The following is a 25,975-nucleotide window of genomic DNA, read 5'->3' on the forward strand; positions in this document are numbered from 1 at the left end:
TTGTTTTTTTGGTATTTACTTATAGAAGTTAATTATGTATTTTTAGTATTAACCCCTTATTGACATATCATTTGCAAATATCTTCTCCTATTCAGTAGGTTGCCTTTTTTTTTTTTTTTTTGGTTATTGATGGTTTCCTTTTCTGTACAAAAGTGGTTTTGTTTCATGAATTTGAAAAGGTATATGCACCACTGTGTTTATTGCAGCATTATTTACAATAGGCAGGATATGGAAGGAACAGAGGTGTGCATCAATAGAAGAATGGATAAAGAAGATGTGGACTATATGTACATCCAATGGACTATTACTCAGCCATAAAGAAGAATGTAATCTTGTCATTTGTAACAACATGGATGAACTGGGTTGGCATAATACTAATTTAAATATGTCAGTCTGAGAAAACCAAATGCCATGTTTTCAGGCTTATGGAGAATTAAAGAAATAAAAAAAATCAAAACAAAAAAAGAAAAAAGAGAGACAAATAAGAGACAAAATATAAATAAATAAATAAATAAATAAATAAATACAACACCCTAGACCCCTAAATAAAGGGAAAAAACTCGTGGTTGCCATAAGGGAGATGGGTAGGGGAATGGGTGATTTAAATAAAGGGAATTAAGAGTACACTAATCTTTATGAGTCCTGAGAAATGTGTGAAATTGTTGAATCATTGTATTGTGCACCTGTGAGTTATACATCAACATTGCATGGTCATTATATTTATATATTTAAAAAAAAAAGATAAAGAAGCTAGGAAAAGACCAAAAAAAAAAAAGATGAAATATGGCTTTGAAATATGGCTTTTGCATTTAAGGAGCTTACTAGAGCGTGTTGTCATAAGTAATATAAAAATAAAATGTCTTGGCAATTCAGAGTGGAGGATGATCATTTGTGGCTGGTACAGAGGTGAGGGTTGATGGTGAAATCAGAGGAGACTTTGTAGAGGAATGGCTTTTGAGTTGGCTCACTTCAGGGATGGATTTGTCACATCTGGGCAGCAGGGAGAGATTGCAGGCAGAGAGAGCACCACGAGGAGAAACACAGGAAAATGAAGCCGTGTTTAGAGCACACTGAGTGGGCTGTGTAGCTTGAGCCTTGTCTGTGTGAGGGGACAACAGCGCATGCACAGGTGCCTGGAGCCAGAGCTCTCCCCTGGACACAAAACACTTTGACTTTGAGCCCACTATCCATGCTGAAAATCCCTGGGTTGATACTTCTCTTAGAAACATCTGCATTCTTGGACTTTAAAGTTTCTCTACTGTTGTCTTCTTTGGTCCACCTGCTCAGAAAGTGCACAGCTGGGGTGCCTGGGTGGCTCAGTGAGTTAAGCCTCTGCCTTCAGCTCAGGTCATGATCTTAAGGTCCTGAGATGGAGCCCCACATCGGGCTCTCTGCTCAGTGGGGAGCCTGCTTCCCTGTCTCACTCTCTCTCTGCCTGCCTCTCTGCCTACTTGTGATCTCTCTCTCTGTCTGTCAAATAAATAAATAAATAAATAAATAAAATCATTAAAAAAAAAGTGCACAGCTTAGAGCCATGGGTCTGGGGTTCTGGTCTTCTTTCCACCACAGTTAGCAATGTGACTCGAGGAAGCCACTCAGTTCCTCCCATGCTCTGCTTCGTTATGTGCAGCAGGAGAGGTCACAAATGATCCCTTTCTCAAGTTACATTTCCTTAAAATATTCTAGGATTCCTCTGGTTTTTCTGTCCCGTTATTCTCTCAACTAGGTCTCCTTACTGCAAATGATCTAACTGTATCTTGCCTACTTTTCACTACAACCCATTGTTGGAGCTGTAGAGGTCCAATAAATAACACCCCATTTCCCCCTCCTGTGTTTGGAACCTATTGATAATCATGACATGGTGACAACTGACTAAACTGTCAGCTGTAGATCTGCAGCCTAGTTGACTTGCTAATCCCACATCATTAAATTAAACAGAACTACTCATCACAAGTAGTGAGTGTCCCTGGCCTACCACCACAGGAAAGAGACTTCTTTAATTAGTTTTTCTCCTGTATGAGCACGTTAGATTGCATGGGTCCAATGGGAATTTTCGTTCTGGACAAAAAAGGAAAAATGACAAAACATTCAAAGAAGCTAACCGGTCATGCTCAGTGTTGTGTCTTCACTTCATTAATCAAGGTCCCAGTGAGAGAGGACCCTGTAGAGAGTGGCTAGTAATAGTATTCAACTCAGTGGTGCTCAGACCTCAGGGGATACCATGACTCCTGGAGGGCTTGTGGAAAGATATTGCTGGACCCCTGTCCTCAGTGTTTGGAATTAAGGAGGTCTGGGTTGGGCCCAGAACCTGTACTTCTAACAAGTTCCCAGGAGATGCTGATGCCACTGGTCTAGGGACCACACGTTGAACACCAGAGCTCCAGATGAAGGTTCTTCAGGTGTAAAGTTGAAGTGAGGGAAACAGAGGTGCCCTTTGTACACTCACCTTCATTTAATGAAGCATGAAGATTAAAATTCCATTGATAATGTTTTCCCATTGGGCAAATCATAATGTATCATTTCATAATTATATGTATATCAAATTAGCACTGTGTATACTGTAAATACATCACAATTTTATATGTCAACTGTACATCAATAAATCTGAAATTAAAAAAAATAGCATAACACAGTTGTCTGATTCTTTCTTTTCTTTTCTTTTTCTTTTTTTTTTTATTGCCCCTGATTATAGATCTTGGGTAAGTAGGATATACTGTTCACTCCCAGAGCATCCAACAGGGGTCAGGCACCTAATGAGCAATTAATAAATTCATGTTCAAGTGAATTGAGACTAACACATTTCATTGGTACAGAAAATTCCCCTTACTTCAGGCCAGCATGTGCTACTCCTTTCAAGTATCTTCTGGGAGACTTCCTTGGCAAGCAGAATGTCTCTTCATCCAGAGCTGTCTATACCTCGCATCTAAAACTGTGCCCAGGCACCTGTGGTTTTGCCCTTGTGTGGATATGCCTGAGTTATGGTAACTGTGTTGCCTGTTCCTTCCCAGTGGAGTCTTTCTTAGGACAAGGAGTAGGTTCTTATTTCCTCTAAATCCAACAGTAAAAACAGTGTTGTTCATCCAAAGAGCAACAGGGAAAATACAGTCCTGGGTCAGGAGAAAGCATGACATGACCTCCCCTGGTCCAGCTCCATCTCTTCCCATGGGATGCGAGGAAGGGCTAGAAGAAGTGAAACTGATAGAAGGCCCAAGCAGTTCTACCCGATACCAGGGAATCCCTGAAGATGAGGCTAGCTCCAGTTGGGCCCGAAAGGCATCCTTCTTGATGCAGTCAGTTTTAAGCTTTGGTATAGGAGGGCCAGTGTTTTTCTATTGTATTAATGCATGGGGTCTGCCCTGGGAGGGAGGGAGGGAAAGTACGTCATTACTTGCTGAATTTCTCATGTTCCCACCAGGAAGTAGGTGACTTTAGGGAAGCCTGCCAGAGGCAAGATTACCCATATACTTATCTACTCCTGTAGATGCTTCTTTGAGGTACTGGAACAGAAAAATTCTGAAAGCAGCTACAATTCTTGAGCAGATAGAATTGATACTGTACATGGGGAGGAAAACGGGCTGAAATAGGAGGATTAAAAACTGGATAGGGATTGAGGCATCATTATTCTGGAAGGGAAGGTATGAGTTGATACTGAGAAAGAGGTATAGGTCAAGAAACACTTCCCGGAGAATGTTGTCTATGGAGTAATTTGGTAAATAAAAGAAAGATGGGTGAGATGGAAGAGAAAGGGGACAGTAATTCTAGTCATATGGACCTTTAAGAGTCATGAAAGAATGTATTGTGTATTGCTGTATACAATACAATGTTGTGTATTATGCCATGGCATGAGATTCCTGAAACTGGAAGAAAGAGACATGATTCTCACAGCCATCTGGGGCATTGACAGAAAGATGGGGACAGATGGACTCTTCCTGGGAGACAGTTGCAGCAACTGCTGTATCATCTAGATCCTTGCTCTAGTAGCATGGTTGTCACCTGGGAGCTTGTAGAAATGCAGATTCTTATGCCCCAACCCAGACCTACTGAATCCAAATCTGCATTTTTAACAGGCTTCCAGGTGATCTGTGTGGTCATTCAGGTTTGAGAAACACCAGAATTAGGTATGGGATGACAGGTGTCTGGCCTCAGATGGGCACTATGGAAGGTGTGAAAACAAGAAGTGGGGCATCAGTTAGGGAATTGAATTTGGGAAGAGGGAGAAGTGTGGGGTCTGACTGCCCACCTGTCTCCAGGACTCCCAAGGCAGTCACGATGGCAGGGTTTAGCACTCTGCCCACAGTGGGGAAAAAGCCTTCAGTGCCCTCGCTCAAGTCTGTCTGGTCCTCAGGCCCCCTTTGAAGCAAACATTGGGTGGGTGGTGACCACTGCCAATTCTATTTCCCCTCCTTCATATGTTGGCCTGCAAGAGCCCAGGGAGATCATATTGCTCATGCCCTGACTCAGGGTTGTACTGTTCTTAATCAAATGAGTGATTACTTGATGATATGAATTGAGGAGGCTGTAGAGGTTGGGGTATGAAATAGGAATTCTTAATTATCTGTCCTGGAAATTAGGCAACTCTCATCTTTCAAATGCTTTCAGGAGAGACAAGGTGTCTACATAAGAGACTATACCCTAATAGGGACCAAATTATGCCTTTTGAGGGATCATTGATGATTTCCAGTTGGTTAATAATAAAGTATATGAGACCTTTAACTCCAGACAACTGGACTAATGAGCAGTGAAACAATGGACAAGGTGGGCATTGGAGAATTTAATTCTTTTTTTTAATTTTTTGAGAGAGACAGAGAATGAGAATGACCAAGTGGGGAGCATGGTCAGAGAGAGAGGGAGAAGCAGACCCCTTGCAAAGCATGGAGCCCGATACCAGTCTTGTATCCAGGACTTCCTGACCATGACCCAAGCCAAAGGTAGACGCCCAACTTACTGAGCCACTCAGGTGCTCCCATTGAAGAATTTTCTTAGCCTTTCAACGGATCTCGTACCTCATCCCTTATAAGAATGGGTGAGAAATAGAAGCCAATATTAAAGGAAAATGGATGGAGATTGAGCCTAAGGAAGAATTTTCTGAGATCAAAGGGTGACGGGGGAGATGGGAGGGCTAGGCTCTGTGGTCATGTGCATGGCTCTCTCACTTGGGTGTGGAATGCCTCAGATGGGCCCCTACCCAGAAACAGGGAAATGTAGAAAATGAATTAACAAAATCATTGTTATCCCATGAATTCTCTAGTTGACTTCCTAAATGAGGGGCTGGGTGGATGTAGGTGTATGTAGGTGGTGAGGCATGGGGATGATGAATGACAGAAGAAAAAACACAATCTTATTAGAGCACTGAAATCTGCTATCAGTTCTCATAACTCTCCATGGATTTAGGAGAATATATTAGACATTAGGACTCAAATAGAGTTTTAGGTTTACAGGTGCTTCCTCTCTCCATGTACTCATCTTGTGTCATAGGAGATTTTAAAAACCTCCTAAGGGAAAGGAACATCTCTCTCATGTATTACTTCCTTCTATGTCCACAACCCCACAGTGATGATGATGATTATATAGTTACCATTTGTGAGTACTCCAAGCACTTTACATAATCACCTATTTAATACAAAGTTGAATGAGGTGAGTGTTGTTGTGCTCATTTCAGAAAAGTTGCAACTAAGGCAAAAAGAGGTTAAGTCATTTGTACAAAGTGAGTAGTGAAGCTTGGATTTGTACCATGTTTGAGCAAAGTCTTGTACCTGTAACCCATGAGCTAAACTCAGCACAGAGTATCAGCTGAGTGAGGGATTACTAATCACTGAAACTTGATGGCATAGATGTAATTGAAAGACAGTGGATAATTCCCAATAGTGAACAATGAGAAAACAATTTCTATGTGTTTTGGGGCATGTAGTCAGAGACACACTTAGTGACACATACAGCTCATAGTCAGACAATCTCTCCTGGGCCCCACCCTGTAGTCAGGAGCCTGGAAAGGGGACAAGCTGGGTACATATAGTCATAAAGCTCCTCACTGAAAGTCATGTGTGTGTACCAAATGCATGGATATTTGTGTTTGAAATTTGAGTAGAAATATGCATCAGGGAGTGAGGTATATTCCTCTTGGTATGTCTACAAACATGGGCATATTTTTAGACTTATCAGGTATTGTGTGTGTGTGTGTGTGTGTGCACGCGCACGCGCACACGCGTGCAGGTGCACAAACCTTGAAGGAGTTCAACCAGCACTAAGGAACCAGGAGCCTTCCATGGTTGGTGTGTTTCTTCTAAACCCTGATATTTATTTTTCATCACCTCTCAAGGAAACCCTAATGAGTTTCCTTTTAGGAAGTTCAAGGCTAAGATGCTGGGCTGCTGTGGAGCCCTATCCATCTGTGACAGTCAGAAGAGGTTCAGAGAGAAAGAGCAACAGCAGCCTCAAGGAAACCCCTCCTGTGTTTTACCCTCTAACCTCATACACAGCTACAGTTACAGGCACACCCCCCACATCAACACCTCCTCTCCCCTAGAAGACACTCAGGGAAGGTCCTCAGAGAAGCCCTTGTATTTACCTCTTCCCTTCCCTTTAAGCCACCCCAGGAAGTGGAGAATTACAATTTGTACTAATTAAGGAATCTAGAGTGGGGATTGTGAGAAGCTGGTCATTCATGGGATTAATTTCATAAAAATGCAATGAGCTCTGACAGAAACAACGATGGTAAGAAGAGTTGAATGTCTGTTTCTCTCTTTAGAAAACCTGAAGCAAAGGTCCTGGAAGCAGGAGGCAGGATCTGCAGGTGGTTTGAAGGCAGAACAGCCCAGGAAGCCCCTCCTCCACCTGCCAGTGCCAGTTCTTGGGAGGCTGTTTTGTGAGGGATTTTTATGACAAACTTGAGTTTACATGTGACATTTAACAGCATCTCTGTCCAGAGAAGGAGGGAATACAGATATTTATTGACATAGAGTGTCTAAATATCAAGGAAAATTGACTATCGAGATGGAAGGAGAGATTTCTCTCTTTCCCCAGATACACAAATTACCTAAGTTTATTTGTGTAGTATATGCTTTTCTGCCCTCTGTTCTCCTCTGGGTAATGAGATTAAGAAATACTTTCATTATTATTAAATAACTCAGTGGAGGGAGAGTGGAGATCAGAGATATACAGACAAAGACATAGAGGGTTCCCTCTCTCATTGGAACCATTGCCCCTTCCAAAGATCAGGTGCAGGAGAAGTGGGGAGAAATGGACCCTGAGCTGGGACCCAGGTCCTGGCACCTGTCTTCTGTCCTCAAAGCCTCCAGATTCTGCAGTTTTCTCTTAAATTTCCCTGGTCCTCGCATTTTACTCTGTCATGATGAACAGAAGTTTGACATCAAACGATGCCCAAAGTCAAGAAATCCTTCCCAATAACAGTGTCTTTCCTTGGAATTCTGTCCTCGCAATCTCTGACTACTGAAATCCTATACAATCATCAAGGTGCACTATAAATGTGACCTCTGCCTATGCCTTCCTGGGTTATCTGCCTCTGAAGAAATACATTTCCTTTGATACATTCTACTCCTTTGTGTCACTCTCACCATAGCTGTCTCTCTGCACTGTGTTCAGGTGTAGTTACCCTGTGTCTTCTCTTTCTCCCTCACTCACTCACCTGTGAGCTTCTGGCATGGGGAGGCTGTGCCCTGTATATTTTTATATTCTCTCCACTGTCCTTAATGTAGAGATAGGGAAGTGCTACATAACTTTCATGTGTTGTATTAAATAGAGGGAAAGAGCCCATGAAGAGAGATGTAGAAGGAGAGGTATTATGAACATTGACAAAGGATAATTACTGTGATTGTAGGTCTGCACATGAAGCTTTCAGGTATGGATCATCTTATTAGGAAGTGTTGATCCCACCAGTAAATTTATTCCCATATAATATATTTATTCATTGTTCATTCTTTGTCTCATTCAAATTTAGAGCTTTTCTTGGAGGGAAATAGAAAGAAGCAAGAAAACAAATCTTCAGTAATTCCAGAGTGTCATGAATCCACAAGGGAATAAACAGGTTTGTGACAAAGAATAACAGGGAATTTCCTGCAGATAGGGAAGCTAGGAATGGCTTTTATGGTCACTGTCACATATTTACCCTACTACAATTATGAGTTAATTCAATTTTTAACCTGAAGAACAATAACAATAAAATCAGTAACAGAAGGAGAATAAAAGCCTTCCCACCAGGGTTTGTGTTTGTCAACCCAAACTTAGAACTGGTTCCTTCTTTGGTCCAACTTCCAGTACCCACCCCCATCCCCTGCCTTGGGAAGAGGGCAAGTCAGGGCCCTTTCCTTGCTCAGGATGGACCCTGTCCCCTCTTCTCCTCTCCAGGAGTCTGCAAGCAAAACAAGGGTTAAGAGCTTTGATCTTGCTAGAGACTTGAAGACAGATCAAGGCAGAGGTCTCTGAACTAATGCCCCAAGATATGAGGATCTGGGGAAGAGATGAGGACAGAAGTCCAGAAAGAGAGAGGCTAATTGCTGTCACACAGACTCTCTCTGCTTCCACCTCAGTCTCAGTGTGTTCTGGGCTCTCTATTCCTTGGGGCAGTAGGTCAGGGTTTTGGGGCTTTAGGGAAGGGGAAGGTATCCCCTGAATGAGTTTAGAGACCAGTCATTTCTGGATCCCTGCTGCAAGGCTGAAGAGCCCCTGTGCTGTGAGGAGCAGCCAGTCCCTGTGGTATCCCAGCAGGCTCAGTTAGCTCTTTCATCACCAGAGTCTTTCTTGGACTACTTTCCTGAACCCTCCTCCTGCCACAAGTTGGGAGTATTAGCTTCTGTCCCTTGCAGAGCAGGGGACCCATTTAGAAAGGTTTAGGAGTGGGTAAGGGGAATCTGAGACTGATACCTAGAGCTTTTTCACCTATCCCCTGTACCCTTTCTCACCTGCCTAAACCCAGCTGCTCAGTGAACCATTTCACACTTATGATACTGCTATTGTATGCACAGAGCTCCAAAGTGTTCTCTGGCCATTCGCACCCCAGGAACCGATACATTCTCCTTGCAGCCCACGCAGATGCTCAGCACCCTTTTCCTTGAGCTCCAAGCCCAGAAGTCGCCTCTGAATCCTAAGATCTGACACCTAGGTATTTGGGACAAAGCACAGAGAAGGTGAAGAAGTGGGGGATGGGGAAGGTTGGGAATAAGCCCCACAGTTTCCATGGACAGTCTGATTACTTAGCAGCAGCAAGAAAGACTAAAGAAGGAGAAGAGGAAGGACTTCCTGGGAGCAGACACCGCTGCTTGTTTTCTGGGGCAGAAATCCTGGGTCTGATACAGGGAGAGATAGCATGAAAGGGACCGTAGAGGGAGAACTGATCCCCATCAGTGTTGGGGTTCAGCAAGATGCAGTGGGGGGAGGGAGACCACATAGAGCAAACTGGCAGAAAATGAGGTGAGACTCTGTGGGGGAATCTTTGACTTCCAAGTGGAGGCCCGAGTCCCTTCCTGCACGCAGGGTCATTGCTAAACATGCGCCCTCTGCTGGTCTCCCAGGTCTCACTGCTCTGCTGGGAGAAAAGACCCAGAGGCTGGGAGGTGGGGTTGTCTGTGGATGTGAGCCAGGAGGGAGGGAGGAAGGCTGGGTGGGGGTAACTTTGTCTAGGTGGGAAGAAACAGAGTGGGAGGTGGAGGCACCAGGATGGGCAATGGCAGATGGAAATTCAGAGATGGTCAAGGCGACCAGTTTTCTGGAAGGAGGACTGGAGAAGGATTCCACTCAGAGGAGGGGAAGCAGAGAACAGTTCCCCAGCAGTCAGACCCTGGGAGGATGTAGGGAGTAAAGGCTGTGTTGGGGAAACCAAGGGTGTTTGTGGATCCTTGGAAGGTCCCAGGAAGTTAAGTGTAGGGCTTCCACAGCCCCTTTCTGCTCACACTTGAGGCCTGACTCTCCTGGGAGTTGAGGAGGCCAGTTGAGCAGCAGGGATGGGGTGAGATCCCAGCTCCACTTGGCCCAAGACACCTGCAGGGGGTGCCCATCTAGGTGGGAGCCATGGGGCTGCTTCCCAGTCTGAGAACAGAATCTAGTGGAGTTTCTTCCAAAGGATCATTTCATATTCATGGGCGACACAATCTCTCCCTTGACTGCTTAGTACAGCAAGTCCTGTTCTATAACTGTGTCCCACACTGTCTGTCCATAGAGAATGTCTTGGAATTGGTGTAATTCAGGAACATTAGGGATGACTTTCTGCAGGACAGCTCCTTGGGGCTGATTAACCCTTCATATCCATCTGCTGTGAGGGCTGAGTGCTCCATCCCAAACTCTTTCTCCATGGCCAGCTGCTTTAAAGGTCATTAGAGAAAGGGCTACCTGTAAAGGGGCAAGAAGCACTAGGGGACTAGGAGTGGTGCGGGTGGGGACACAGCCTAGGGAGTCAAATGAACTGGCCTAGTCAGAGATCAAGTTTCCCCAAGGGTGGGTACCTGCTGATCTGAGCTTCAAGGAGATGGGGTTTCTGTTTCAGGGACAGCAGGACTGGAAAGGTGTTGGGGAGATGCTCACCACAGGGGTGGGGAATGGAGGGGGAGACTTTCTATCCGCGGCCACATTGCTGATGGAAGCTGCACCTGTCTTAATCTCACATTAGGTAAATTTTGTAAATCCTACTTTACAGGTGATAAAACTGAGGCTCACGGAGGTGATGTCAAGGGCCCAATAAACACAGCATATGAAGAGGCAAAGGCAGGACTTGAACTCAGGTACTTGCTACTGAGCTCTTGCTCTTTCCCCCACACACTGGGCAGAAGGTCTTACTCTTCTATGTGTCTGCCTCAGCTGCAGGCCAGGGGTGGGGCTAGGCTAAGGGTCGCAGGTTGTGCTCTGAATTGTTTGTTATGTGAAGGACTGAGTTATCTCTGCATTCCTGCAGTGTGGTTCACAGTCCTAGAGGCCCTGGTGGCAGGAAGGGGGATAAGGCAGAGGAGCTCCCGTGTGGGCCAGGAAACTGGAAATAGCTTTCCTGTGGGTTTCCCTGCTTTCCCCAGATGTTCTAGATCTCTAGGATGTAGAGGACTGGGCTCTGGGTCCTTAGAAGAACGGACTAGAGTGGCGTGCATGTGTGCACAAGTGTGTTTGATGAGTGTGTAAGAGTGTGTAAGTCTGGGTGTGTATGCATGTCTGTTAATGAGTTTGTGAGTATGTGTCTTTGTGTTACATACACATGAGAATGTTTGTGATGTGTGGGTGTGTCTATGTGTGTAATTTGAAGGTATGTGTATGTGTGTATGTATGAGTGTGCACGCGCGTGTGTGTGTGTGTGTGTATTTTGTCCCAGGGGAGCCTGAAGACCCATAGTGGCAGGTGTCTTTGATTTGTGCACATTTCCAGCAGGTACCAGATTGTGCTATGGGGTAGGGGTGGGGAAGGCCAGGAGAGGAAGGCTGTTAGTGCTGGGCTGTGGAGGGTGGGGAGCATGAGCAATGGGTGTCTCTGTCCTGCCAGGCACAGGGGGAGGACATCAGGGTGTCAGGTCTCAGGCTGGGTGGAGACTGGGTCCTGAGGCCCGCACTCAGGGCTGCATTGGAAGAGCTCAGAGGCCTGCTCTGACCAGAGAGGGCCATAAGGAGGTGGGGCCACGGTGGGAGGGAGGCCAGACAGTGGAGTGTTCAGGCCTGATCTCTCCCCAGCCTTACCAGGCTACAGCTCCTAACTCTAGGCTCCACCCATTCTGCCTGAGGGACTGAGAGTCCCCAAAAGTCCCTGTGTGCCCTCTGCTGAGGCTGGCATGACCAGAGTCACACTGAAAACCTTTTGTCTCTAGTTGGCATTACCCAGACAGGTCCAGAACAAGTCCTTGTCTCTTGGAGGCATCTGGTGAGGCCATGTGTACATTCCAACTGAATGTCACAGCAGCTGAGGCTGTCAGACCCCTAGTGCTGGGAAGTTCTCACTGAGTCTAACTCAAATCCACTTGTGGCACTTCCTGATCTATGAGTATGAGCCCTCCCATCCCCTGACATGGAAGGAGTTCCTTCTGGATGGGAAGTGGGTCAGAGTGGAGGGACACTGAGAGGATGTGGGGTAAAGCCTGGTGGGTCAGATCTTTCCTGGGCAGAAGGGCAATGATCAGCAGGTAAGTTTCAGAGAAGAGAGCTCAGAGAGCACCAGTTTTCTGTCTGTTTAACCCTGTCACCCCAGACAGTGCCAGGGGAACTGGAAACAGGGGCCGTGGTAGGAGGGAGCAGATGAGAACGGGGAAAGGGCTTCCCTGTCTACAGCTGGGAGGAGCCTCTGGAAATACAGGGCAAAGAGCATATGATGAATTTACTTTTAGATGCCAGAACCCTCTTAAAAGCAACTAACATCTCCCTTTTCCCCTCTTCAGAGGATTCTGATTTTGGATCCTGGATAAGCAGCCGGGCCCCATCCCCCACTGGCCCAACTCCCAGCGTGTACTGCTCTGTCGTCTCTGTCTGCTCCTGCCTGGTGGTTACCACATCCATGTGTGCTTCTGAACTTGGCCTTTCAGCTCTGGCACCTGCCCCTCCAGCTGTAGCTTCACCTGCATCAGGTCATTCCTCTCTTGCTGTCATGCAGCTGGCTCAGTGAGGGGCAGGATGAGGAGAGGTTTGTGCTTGTGAAATGTCCATTCTAACGTCCCATCTCATTGCTGCACAGATGCATTCTGGGGCTGGGAAGTTACAGTAGTACAGGCTATAAAGAGGTGAGTCAGGGCGCCTGGGAAGTTACAGTAGTACAGGCTATAAAGAGGTGAGTCAGGGCGCCTGGGTGGCTCAGTGGGTTAAGCCGCTGCCTTCAGCTCAGGTCATGATCTCGGGGTCCTGGGATCGAGTCCTGCATCAGGCTCTCTGCTCAGCGGAGAGCCTGCTTCCCTTCCTCTTTCTCTGCCTGCCTCTCTTGTGATTTCTCTCTGTCAAATAAATAAATAAAATCTTGAAAAAAAAAAAAAAAGAGGTGAGTCAGGGCAGGCTTGATGCACTACTCAATCCTACCCTCCAACCCTCAGCTCTGATCCTCTTGGAAGATTTCTCAATCCACACAGACAGAAGACATGGCTCCCCTCATTTTACTCTATCCTGATGTGAGTTTAAATATCCAATGCAATTTTTACTAAGTGTGTCACCTTGAGCGAATTATTTAACTTCTCTGAGTCTCTGTTCTCATTTTGTTAAAAGATTTCTTAGTCTAAGTTGTTGAGAGCTAGTGGTCATGAGAATAACGAATATAAAAACAGAACATGAGGAGGGGCTCACATATCTCTCTTACGTACTATATAAACATCTTCTCTCTGTTCTTGTTCGGATTCCATGTGTTTACATTACAGCATTCTAGAAGACAACAGTTTACCCAAGTCATAGAAAAGCTACTCATTCTAACCTCCTGAGTCTCACCTTCCTGACGTCTGTCCTCTTGTCTGGGGCATGTGCGTGCTCCCCACCTGTCCCTGTCCCTTCTCTTCCTTCAGAAAGTTCTCCTTGCCAACATCTGTCCTGCTCTCTAATTCTTCCCTCTTTGGTCTATTTGATCCAATAGAAAAAGAAGGCAAGCCACATACATACCTTTAAATTTTCTAGTAGACGCTTAAAAAGCAACAGGTGAAATTCATTTTAATATTTTATGTAACACACTTTATCCAAAATGTTGTCGTTTCAATATGTAATCAATATAGAAAAACATTGAGATCTTTTACATTTTTTTCAAATATGAAGACTTCAAAATCCTTTGTGTATTTTACCCACCCAGAACAAATCAGTTTGGACCAGTCACATTTCACGTGCTCAAGAGTCACCTGTGGGCAGCTCCTCCAGGATTGGGCAGTGCAGGCCTGTGGCCCTACCATCTACCCTCACTCCTCACCTCTACTGGAAGTCAGCCTCATCCTCTCCTTCCTCTAAACATTTCTTTCCTGGAGAGGCCTCCCTCACCCTTTGGATCTTCTTCTAGGTCCTAGGACAGAACACAGCAGTTGAGAGAAAGAATCCTCAAAAAGTTCTTAAGAAATCTTGAGTGACATTAGCCTGGATGGCTTGCTTTCCTACCCTACATGTTTGTGTTTATGTTAGATCAAGACTTTCTCAATGGCAAGACTGTAACTCCCAGTGAGGTCACCAGTTAAGGTCACGGCCAAGGGGAGAATGAAATGAGAAGGGACCCCTTATGGTGCTGCCCTCTCATTTCCTTCCCCGGGAGCAGCCCTGTTGCTCTGTTCTCACCCTCAGCACAGTGGCCTTGGGGACAACCAGCAGGATGTCAACGCCACCATCAGTCTTCTCCACAGTCACCTCTTCATCCATGGGCCTTGGCTCTTGGAACTGGAGAAGGGGGCTCTGCCCGTATAGACAGCCCTGGCATTTCACATATTGGAAGTGGTAGAACTGGGCTCTGAGTCTGGGCAGGTAGCTGGCTGTGGAAAGAAGAAGAGAACCAGGGCACCAGTATGATCTCAGGGCCTCAAGTGCTTGGCAGGTCACCTCCCCCACCCCATCCCCTTGATGTGTCTTATCTCCCACTGTCCTTGGTTCCAACCCCTTGCAGTGTATGCAATAGGGAACTTTCCTCTTCACTCCCCACAGGCTATTTATGTTCCCTAGGATACTCTTCTCCAGTCTTTCTCCCTAGCCCTGTCCTTCCTCTCTTTCCTGAACCTACACTCCTTAATCATCATCATCATCATCATCATCATCATCATCACCACTTACGGAGTGCCCACCATGTATCAGACATATGTTAACCCTTTACCCACATCACGTTAAACCCTTTTGTCCCTATAAACCAGGCATCCCTGTTTACTGCTAAGAGAACAGACATGGAGAGATTAAGTAATTGGTCTAAGTCATGCAGATTGTTAGTATTAAAGCTGAGATGTGAACCCAGGTCGTTCAGAACCTAGAGATAACCTTCTCCTCAAATAGGACACCATTTTCCTTCTTCTTTATACCTGGTTCCCTAAAGGACTTCCTTTTTTTTTTTTTTTTTTTTTTTTTTTTGTAGGAGGCAGGACTAGTGGCTCTCTATAGTTCCTTCCACTTCAAAGTAGATGACTCTGTAATAATCCCATGAGTTTTTGTCTGCTGAACCCTGATGGATTGGGTTCTTATTTTATTTATCTGCACTTATATTTCCTTTCCTCTGTGCCTAATTTTTGTTTCTGAGCCTTTACCCTCCTCTAAACCTTTATTCCCTTAGCTCCTCCCTTCCTGTTTTCCATCTTACCTTGTCCATTAGAACTGGATATTGGCATGGGCTAAAGACCACATGAATGTGTGGTGATCCTTCTGCCAGATCAGCTCTACTTTCGCTCTTAGAGATTCTGTGTTGTCGCCAATGATATTCTCCAACCTGGCCATTGCCTGTATAATTATTACCCTGATTTCCCTTTCCAACATACTGTTTATGTCCATATCCAATAGTTCTGTGGGAGAGGGCACAGTCTCTGAATTTTTCCACTGTTGGGTGTTCCTCCTGCTAGTCATTTTGGTGAGAGGTGGTTGAGGGGATGTATAGCTGAATATATCACCCCAAATCCAGGCGAGGTACACCCTGGAAAGATTCAGAGCAATCAGAAGTCACCACCCAAAAGGGTCTGTTGCATTTTTCTCCCATCAGTCTTGCTTAGGTTGAGTTGCCCTGCAGGTTATCAAGGGGCTTGTCTCTGTGAAAACTGATTTTTTAGGCTTCTGTTCTCTGGAGGTTTTCATTCTTTGCCCGCTTTTTGTGGCTTTTCAGAGGGTCAGAGCAAGAGAAGAATCTGTCTACACCCAGACCTCCTCCTCAGAGAGAAGCCTCAGTCTGCTCCCCTCTGGGTAGTCCAGAACACACAGACTCCCCTTCTGCAAATTCTGCTAAACTCCCCAGCCTCCCACAGGTGGTGCGCACCCCAGCCACCATCCCAGTGGTCGCCAAGACCCTTGCTTGTGTCTGCACCCCCGTGCCACTAAAGCTATGAGCAATATTGGTATGGGGAACCCCAACTAAGGTGAGCGCCATTGCTGGGACTGCTCTCTGGGGTCCATGGCATGTCTAGTGCTCTTGCATGCAGTGGGGATGCATGCGCATGTTGTGGAAAGCTGATGCAAAGAGATCCCAACCAGAGATTGTTCCTGGTTCTCTCAGGCTTATGTTGGAAGCATTCATACCCTCAGCTTGTCCTGGAAGGCTGCGGTCCTAGATGCTGTTGGCTGATGCCCATAAGGGATTCTCTCAGTGGCAGGTGGGAGTGTGCCCAGCCCAGTGGTGGTGCAAGCAGTGGAAAGCCACAGGTTCAGGGACTGCAGACTGAAGGCCCAGCCAGACTTTCTCTGCTACTGGTGGTCACTAGCAGGGGCTGTCTGGGGTCCATGGGCTTAGGCCTGTGCCCAAGACCACCCGATTGCACCAGCTATCCCTTAAGATCTTTTGCTCCTTTTGAGTGCTTTTAACCAGACTCCAAGTTAATGTTGCTTCCCAATCACAGGGCATTTTGATATTGGGGTATTACTTTCCAGTGGGTTGCTCTGGTGGCTCTCTCCCCTTTCTGTTTATCCCCTAGTATCAGTCCGAGTATTCCCACTCCATGTAACCTCTTCACTGATGTCTCCAGCCCCCGTAGAGACCCAGGAGTTTATAATCTTACATCTCAGGCTGATTTCATGGGTGCTCAGAATGTTCTGGTAGAAATTTAGCTCACTTTAGGGGACCGGTTGAAACATGGGGTCCTACTTCTCTGCCATTTTGTCCCTCGTAGATATTTTTCTGAATATGTGGGATCCTGAACACTGGCAGCCTCTACCTGTGAGAGCCCATGGTAGGAGAGGGGTGTGCTGATGCAACTACCAGTGAGAGAGGGCAGAAAGGGCTGAGAGATTGAATGGGGGCAGGATGCAGTTATAGAGGCAAGGATGATGACAGACATGGAGTGTCGAGGGACACTAATATGGAGGAAAGAGGAAGGCTAAGATGGGGAGAAGATGAGCTTCGCTTACCCAGATGGTCTCTGTCATCTGTGACATCGTTCTCCCTTCTTCTCTATCAACATGATGTTGAGAACTCAAGAACTAAGTCATTGCCCCATTCCAACCAACCCATGGTCCATAAATCTGAGCCAAAAGGAGCTCCAGGGAGTCCTTGCAGGTGCCAATCTAGTCAGTGGCACTGGGCATGGAGCCTGGGGAAAGGGTATAGTGACATTCCACCTTGGTGTTGGGGATGTCTGTCCAGGCTACATTCCGAAAGTTGGCTCCACCTCAGGATGATGCCAGGCTAGTGATGATTCCTCCATCCTGCCCTCAGATATCTGCCCTTCTGTGAAAAAAATGGTTAATATTCTAAAATCTCTCCAATCCATCACTTCTCCCTCCCAACTCCATCCCCACCCACCTACAGCCTCTGCCACTACACCTGGAGATGAAGGTGTATCTGGCTTCCAGCCCCTGAGGGTCACATGACTCTTTGGAGGTATCATTCTTAGTCTTAGGACATAGGTCTGGGCTTCTGAGAAAGTCCCCATCCTGCCTCACTCTGGACTCTCTCTAGGCTCTTCCTAGTGTTATGATTTCTCTCATTTCTGTTCCCTTTCCACAGCCCCATTGACTAAGTCTCAGTATCTGAGACTTTGCCCCTGCAGTCCCTCCTTTCCCACCTCCTAATACCCTTGAGCACTCCAAATTCTTCAGCCTCCATTTCCCCATCCCATCCCCCATACCTTTTGGTTCTTAAATTCAAAATCCTACAGAAGTCTGGGGCCTGTTCTTTCTGAGAAAGTCTTGCCCACCCCAGCTGTATCCAGGAATATTTAATAATACCTGAAAACAGACACAAGTGTCTGAAAGTAATGAGTGAGCCTTCAGAGCTGGATAATGGCTGAGGGATCCAACCGCCCAATCCTCAGGCACCTGAAGTCCCAGTTCTTTCCGTCTCCCAGTCTCCCAGTTGTCTACCTTCCGAATTGAAAAAAAAAAAAAAAAAGCGTTTGCTCTCATTCAAGAGATGGAGGGAAAGGGAGAATATAGGGAAAGAAAGGTTCTTTCTCTTGACTCTACTGCTCCAGGAAGTCAAGAATTCTGGAGGCAGCTGCTTCAAGGGTGAAGAGAAATCCTCAGCAGGAACTTGGTGAGGCAGGGAGTTGGGAAGTGGGAACCTAGAGCTGGGAAAGGCATAGGAGTTAGGGGATAGACTGGAAGGTGGGAAGTAAGGGGGCCTGAGAGGGGAAAATGTATACATGATGCTGCGAAGGGAGAGAGAGTTCAAAAACAACCTGACATTCTTTAGACTAGGTCTTGCCAGGAGCAGGACTAGAAACCAACCGGTTTGACTGAGTGTTAGCCAAGCTCTAGTATTTCCCTCCCATTTTCTCTCTACTCCATTTAGCCTCAATTCTAAGTGCCTACATGGGTAGATGGAGGCATGTTATAAGATGGGATTGAGAGGAAGAAGTATTGTAAGTTAGGTGGGGAGAGTTAGTTGGGAACTATGGGGGCAGGGTGAGGAACAACAATCAGGAGAACTCAGCCCAGGGCTGTGAGATGGTCTTTTCATTGATCTTTTTCAGTCACTAATCTTCATCCTATGTCAAGCAAAGAGGACAGCATCCACTCAACCATGGTCACTCATCATGCGCATACCCCCAACCATCACAACCCTGTGCCAGACTAAAGTGGGGGATGGGGAAGTAGGGAGTGTAGTAACTTTAAAGGCAACAGGAACTCAATAGAGGAAAGGTGGGCCACTTACACACACACACACACACACACACGCACACACACACACACACACAGAAAGAGAGAGAGATAGAAAAAAAAAAGAAACAAACGGGGGACTTCTCCCTCTAAAATAAGGATTGGATTGAGAATAAGAAGTTTCTTTGGGTTTTCATCTCTGGAAAAATCCCTGGTTAAAATTATTCCATGTTTGGGGCACCTGGGTGGCTCAGTGGGTTAAAGCCTCTGCCTTCGGCTCAGGTCATGATCCCAGGGTCCTGGGATCGAGCCCCACATCGGGCTCTCTGCTCTGTGGGGAGCCAGCTTCCTCCTCTCTCTCTGCCTGCCTCTCTGCCTAGTTGTGATTTCTCTCTGTCAAATAAATAAAAAAATAAAAAATAAAAAAAATAAAATTATTCCATGTTTTCTCCAAATACAATTTTTCTGGGTTTCTAAGTGGGGATGACTTGTCCCCACAGATCTAAGCTTGGGAACTCTAACTACTGCCAACAAATAAAATCTGTAACAGCTGGAAACATTCATCAGATGTGTAATAATGCTTATGGTGGGGGAAGATTTAGGGCTCTAAGGCCTTCTTTCCAATGCCTTAAAGGGGCAGAATGCTTTGTTGTGCATTCTCCCATTTGCTCTTGCCAACAGGCTGGGGGATAGGTATCATTGTTACCCACACTTTACAGAGTAGGAAACTATAGCCCAGGATGGTTATGGAATTGATCTAAAGCAACAAAGCAATGAGATGGTAGATCTCCACCAGGGGTGCCAGACTCCAAGGGCAGTGCTCTTGCCAGTATGTTATGGCTACTACTATATAGGGGACAAGGAACTACTAGCTATGGTAACAGTTTCTTCTTTGCTTCAACCTCAGGGACAGCCCATATAAAAACTGTGTGCTGTGCATAGATATTTTTTTTTTCTTTTGCCAACTTAGTTTCAGTGCCAGGGGCCTGCCAGTACTCACACAGCTGGATTGGGCTCCCCTAGATTGGCCTCTAGGTCTAGGAAGAGGATCCATTGCCTGAGGTGATGACAGTGATGGGGAGGTGAAGAAAGAATGAAGTTGAAAATGGGGCCTGATATATAACTCAGGAGCAGTCACAACTCCTAAACAAGCCACTTGAGGGCCTGGTTTGCCCAAGCCTTTTTCTGGTTTAAATGATTTGGGATAGCAGCACCTGTTGTTGGTCCTGTCTTTATTTAGGAGAAGTAAAGGATTCACTCGTCCCACAACCCAAGTCAAGTTATGGACTTGGGCATCCTTCTTTCCCCTGCCCTTGCCCACTCCCTTCCCAGAGCCCCCAAGAGCATCTGAGGCCTTCCAATGATCTCTCTCCCTGTATCCGTGTTCAGGGATGACAGTTGAAGGATTGACTTGCTCTTCCGGGGGCCTGCTTTAATCCCCTGCTGTACGAAGTTATGAAGCCTCTGCTTTCCCTACATGTTTTGGTCCTATTTTGCTGTTATGACTAAATAAGGTGTCTGGTGCCTGCCTGTTGGGTGCCTTTCACCTGAAAATCTCTGTGTGCTTAACAGTAAGTCGCTGGGCTCCACAAACATTAAGGTGACATGTCTGTGTCATTAGTCAGGATTAGTCTTCCCCACAGAATAAAGGCTGGAAGAAAAATGTGGTCTCATTCTCTTAAACCATACACAAAGATAAACTCTAAATGGATAAAAGACCTCAACGTGTGGCAACAATCTATCAAAATCCTAGAGGAGAACATAGGCAGTAACCGCTACAACATCGGCCATACCAGCTTCTTTCAAGACATGTATCTATTTTTTTTTTTAAAGATTTTATTGATTTATTTGACAGAGAGAGAGATCACAAGTAGGCAGAGAGGCAGGCAGAGAGAGAGGAGGAAGCAGGCTCCCCGCAGAGCAGAGAGCCCAATGCGGGGCTCGATCCCAGGACCCCGAGATCATGACCTGAGCCGAAGGCAGTGGCTTAATCCACTGAGCCACCCAGGTGCCCCTCAAGACATGTATCTAAAGGTAAAGGAAACAAAAGCGAAAATGAACTTTTGGGACTTCATCAAGATCAAAAGCTTCTGCAGAGCAAAAGAAACAGTCAACAAAACAAGGAGGCAACCCACGGAATGGCAGAAGATATCAGCAAATGACACTACAGACAAAGGCTGATATCCAAGATCTATAAAGAACTCCTCAAACTCAACAACACAAAACAGATAATCATATCAAAAAATGGGCAGAAGATATGAACAGACACTTCTCCAATGAAGATGAACAAATGGCTAACAGACACATGAATAAGTGTTCATCATCATTAGCCATCAGGGAGATTGAAATTAAAACCACATTGAGACACCACCTTACACAAGTTTGAAGGGCCAAAATTAACAAGACAGTAAACAACAGGTGTTGGAGAGGATGTGGAGAAAGGGGAACCCTCTTACACTGTTGGTGGGAATGAAAGTTGGTGCAGCCACTTTGGAAAACAGTGTGGAGATTCCTTAAGAAATTAAAAATAGAGATACCCTATGACCCTGCAATTGCACTACTGAGGATTTACCCCAAAGAAACAGATGTAGTGAAAAGAAGGGCCATCTGTATGGATGGCCACAAACATCAAACTGTGGTAAGAGCCAAGATGTTCTTCAGCAGATGAATGGATAAAGAAGATATTTTCCATATATATAACAAAATATTATGCCTCCCTCAGAAAGAATGAATACTCAACTTTGTATCAACAGGGATGGGACTGGAGGAGATTATGCTGAGTAAAATAAGCCAAGCAGAGAGAGTCAGTTATCATATGGTTTCACTTACCTGTGGAGCATAAGGAATAACACTGAAGACATTGGGAGATGGAGAGGAGAAGTGAGTTGGGGTAAATCGGAGTGGGAGACAAACCATGAGAGACTGTGAACTCTAAGAAACAAACTGAGGGTTTTGGATGGGAAGGGAGGTGAAGGATTGGGTGAGCCTGGTGGTGGGTATTATGGAGGGCACGTATTACATGGAGCACTGGGTGTGGTCCATAAACCATGAATTTTGGAACACCGAAAAAAATAAAATGAAATAAAATTTAAAAATAAAAGAAAAGAAGAAAACAGGTCTCAGCTAGAGTTAAAATTAATTACAATTTCCGTATATTGGGTGCTTGCAATGTGCTTATGCTAAGAATTTTTTCCATTTAATGCAACAGTATATAGTAGGCCCTCTTTTTATCCACATTTTACATGTGATACTAGCTCCCATTGTTCTAGGAAACACTTCTATTAATCAAGGGAGAATGTTTACTGAGCATTTGTGTCTAAGGCTCAGGTGATGTGAAATAGGTTCATTCAGCAACTACGTCTGTGAGGGACTGTGCTAGGCATTCAGTGAATTTCATTGAAAGAATGGACATGAAATGTAGATCCTTGAAGGATGGATTGGCTTTGGATAGTCTGGCAAGAGAAGGTCTAGGAAGGCTGAGCTTATTTCAGACTGAATTAAATATTCAGAGATGGGAATCTGTAATGTTTATGGAAACCTATGAGGTCACAGAAGTACAGCATATCAATTTTAGAGGTATCATTCCTTTTGCTTCACCTGGAGTATTAGCAACGACTGCCAGAAATGTGTTCAGAAGGATGCTGAGGAAAGTGTGCTGGGAATAATGAGTAATGTCTATCAGGTACCATGGATGGAGGGGAGCATCTCTAATAGATTGATGTATTGTTTGAAATTAGTTATTTTCTCCCTCTGAACCTATTGCCATGTGACTTGACGTATCTCCTGCTGGAGTATATACGTCTCATTTAATTGACTTTGGACTTGGCCATGGTTCCTATTTTGGCCAATGGGATATGAAAAGGCATTTGCCATGTTTGCATGTGAGAATTTCCACTTTCTTGTTCTTCTTCTCGGCTACCAGAAGGGGCATATTCCACATAAGAACTGTTCCTTCTGCCTGGGTCATGGAATGAGAAGACCCATGGAGCAGAGCTATAGCCTGCCTAGAGTCTGCATATACCTAAGTCAGAAATAAACGTTAAGGAGGGCATGTGCTGTGCTGAGCACTGGGTGTTACACTTAATGAATCATTGAACACTACTCAAAACCTATGTATCATGCAGTGGTTAACTGAACATAATTTAAAAAAAAGAAAAGAAAGGAAAAAAGTAAAAACAACTTTTGTTGCTGTAGGCCACTGAGATTTGGGGGTTGGTTGTTACTTCAGTAAAGCTGACGAATATCTATACCTGCATAATGGTATCAAGTTTGAAAGGTAAAGGCTATCAAATTTGAGAGATCAAATATAAAAGGTAAATTTAAAGCCAAGTGTGGAGAACTTTGTATGCCAGGTGAGGCGAGCCTGCTATGTATTTATAAGAATCTCTTGCCTTCTTTTTCTTGGACACACAACTGAATCCCATTTTTTCCAATTTCCTTTGAGTGACATGTTCCACTTTCAGGCTTGGCCCATGAAGCCTCCCAAGGCAGATTCTTCATGTTCTTTTCTTTGTGATTTGATGCAAATGCCCATAAGCACACTGACTTTGAAGGCCAGATGTTGAGGAGAGGACAGTTGGGCCACAAGTTAGAAGCAACCCTGCATCACCACTATGCAGAGAACTGCCTATTAAACATGTATTTTAGACTTTACTTGACCAATAAATCCATTTCTGTTTGGGCTCTAGGTTATATAGTAGTTAATGTTTTGTTAACCAATATGTCATGTTAAAAGGTTTGGACTTGATTCCCACTAGGAATAGGAAGGTTGGAACATCTGAGTGGTTCAGTCACTTAAGCGTCTGCCTTCAGCTCAGGTCATGATCTCAGGGTCCTGGGATCAAGTCCCACATCAGGCTACATCCTCAGCAGGGATCCTGATTCTCCCTCTGCTGCTCCCCCTGCTTGTGCTCTCTCTCTCTCTCTGACAAACAAATAAAATCTTTAAAAAATTAAAAAAAATTTTAAAAGGATTAGGAAAGTATTCCCTGATGATTTTTTTTTTTTTTTTTTAAGTAGGGGAATACTACCGTGAGGACCAGTGGAAGCTACAGTTAAGGGCTGAAGAATGCTTGCTGAGTGAAGTTGTGAGATCTTGGAACTGTTGGTGTAGGAATACAGATGAAGTCCTCACTGGGGCTGGGAGAAGGTGGACATGATTTCAAAAGTCTCTCCAGAGGCTGTGGAAGAAGCTGCTGCAAGATGAATCCTATTTTCTGAAGTTTAAAGCCTCTTTTCTCTTTTGTAGAGGTCCCAGCTCTGGTAGTGCCTCACCTAGCCCAGTGCCTGATATGTATAAATGCTGAGTGGATGGATGCTGGTCCTGGACTCACCACTAGCTGAGGGCCTAGGTATGGAGAGGGCTCTTTCACACCCAGAATCATTGCAATGACTTTCAAGATGCTGGTCAGTTTTATAGGTGAAGAGATGTAAATTCTAAGGGTAACTTAGAATCTTACTCTGAAACCCATATCTTTTCCACTATAACAGGATGTCTTCTCAGAAAAATCACAATGCTAGTATTTCCTGAGTGTCTGCATGGGCCAGACGCTCTGCTGGGTGCTTTGCAAACATGCAGAAGCAGCTGGTGTATCAGATACTGTAGGCTGTTACTAGTGTTTCTAAACTGTGGCCTCTGTGGGAAGTAGGCATCCCTATTCGCTGGGGCTGCCATAACAAAATATGGTAGGCTGGGTGGCACACACAACAGGGATTTATTTTTCACATTTCTGGGTGCTGGCTGATTTGGTTCTTGATATGGACTCCCTTCCTGGCTTGTAGACAGCTGATTTCTCAGGGTGTCCTCACCTGTCCTCACCTTTCTGGTCTCTACTCATAAGAGCACCAATTCCAGCATGTTGGCCCCACCCTTCTGACCTCACCTAACCCTCCCTGATTGCCTCCCCAAAGGCCCATCTCCAAATCCCATCACACTGTGCTTTGGGGCTTCAACATACACATCAGGGATGGGCACAAACATTCAGTCCATAACAGTAGGAGATACGTTAACATAATTTTAGGGCAAAGTCTGATTTTTTGGATTGTTTTAGGGTCCCTTATCCATTTTCTTTTGTCCTCCCAGTTCTTGGGACTGGGTGGAGTGGTTTCAGGTTCTCACTAATGCCCTACTCTTGTATCTCCCACTTCACCCCAAAGACCCACAGACCCAGTCTGATCACATGGTGCTCAGATCACCCTGGTCCTTCCCTTATTAGTGAGGAGCAAGATGTGGTTCCAAGCACTCCCCACCCATTTATTTCATCCCTTCATTCATATTTGTTTATTCAACACATTTTTAATAAGCATGATGTGTCACCTGTTGGAGTGATGGCCAATCACATGTGTAGCCCCTGATTTCAAAGGCCTTTTACATTCTTGGACTCTTTTGATCCTCACAACCATTACTGTGAAGTGTGTCATATTGTTAACATGAATTTGTATCACTGAAGAAACCCAGGCTGAGAAAGGCTAAAGAACTTGCCTAAAGTCACACAGCAGGATGAGATTCAAAGAACAATTCTCTGCCTTCCACGCATCACAGACCAAATCTGCTGTGCCTCCAGCCCCCTGGTTTGCAGCTGTGGTCTCATTACTTTGATTGGTGCATGACATAGGGGGCATCTAACAGCTACAAAGGACAACCTTTAGACCGCAGTGGCTTCCCACAATAAACATCTGTTTCACATCGTCCACTGTAGAGGCTGTGGTCAGGTAACTCAGGAATCCAGACCTGCTGGAGCCGTGGATCTGCCATCTCAAATACGGGGCTTCAGGTGATGTAGGTGTCCCTCTGCCAGCGGGGGGTGGGGTGGGTGGGAGGGGGAGGCAAGTGGGGAAGGCACAACCACTCCCAACTTCTTCAGCCCTGACATTTATGTCCCCCAGTCTGACTCTGGGCACAAGCTACCTGGTGGTGGCCATCAGCCTGACCTCTTGCCCATGCATTATAGCCTCTGAGGCCAGGCCCTCACAGGTATTACAAAGAACTTCTGCCAGGCGGGGCCCCCCCAAGGCTAAAGTGGTGGAGGGCCTGGTGGTGGGGATTAAGGAGGCACCTATTGCCTGGAGCACTGGGGGTGTTGCATACACAGTGAATCTTGGAACAGTGAAAAAAATTGAATGAATGAATGAATAAATAGGGTGACGAGGAGTCCTATGGAGAGAGCACACTCCGGCTGGTAACCGGTTGCCAACATATACCCTTTGATGGTGGAAAGTGGTGTCTGTTCCTTGGGGAGGACGAATGAGGCACGAGGCTGTAGTTCATGGAGGAGCACCTCCATGTGCATTTGGGCTCGGGTAAGGAGGAGGGGACTGCAGTGGTTGCCATGGTG

At 45.5% G+C, this 25,975-nt stretch overlaps 2 protein-coding genes across 11 annotated transcripts in view; both read left to right on the forward strand.

Annotated features, from left to right (window-relative positions):
* The window catches only part of LOC123946625 (cationic amino acid transporter 3-like), a 245,849-nt gene that overhangs the window by 88,493 nt on the left and 131,381 nt on the right, over window positions 1–25,975 (forward strand). The gene's annotated exons all lie outside the window — the stretch shown is intronic.
* The window catches only part of LOC123946621 (cationic amino acid transporter 3-like), a 51,944-nt gene that overhangs the window by 19,752 nt on the left and 6,217 nt on the right, over window positions 1–25,975 (forward strand). Inside the window, exons 1-4 of one of the 10 annotated variants that reach the window (XM_046012201.1) lie at window positions 23,664–23,790; window positions 23,890–23,992; window positions 25,340–25,414; window positions 25,781–25,940. In XM_046012201.1, the coding sequence (XP_045868157.1) occupies window positions 25,907–25,940 (34 nt within the window). In that variant the 5' untranslated portion in view covers window positions 23,664–23,790; window positions 23,890–23,992; window positions 25,340–25,414; window positions 25,781–25,906. Of the gene's footprint in view, window positions 1–206; window positions 2,629–7,954; window positions 8,042–10,642; window positions 10,728–23,663; window positions 23,791–23,889; window positions 23,993–25,339; window positions 25,415–25,506; window positions 25,941–25,975 lie in introns of those variants that run through there. The other 9 variants (XM_046012197.1, XM_046012198.1, XM_046012200.1 and 6 more) reach the window with 9 other exon arrangements.

The sequence above is a fragment of the Meles meles genome, chromosome 7 (assembly GCF_922984935.1).
Source record: "Meles meles chromosome 7, mMelMel3.1 paternal haplotype, whole genome shotgun sequence".
Taxonomy (NCBI): Eukaryota; Metazoa; Chordata; class Mammalia; order Carnivora; family Mustelidae; genus Meles; species Meles meles.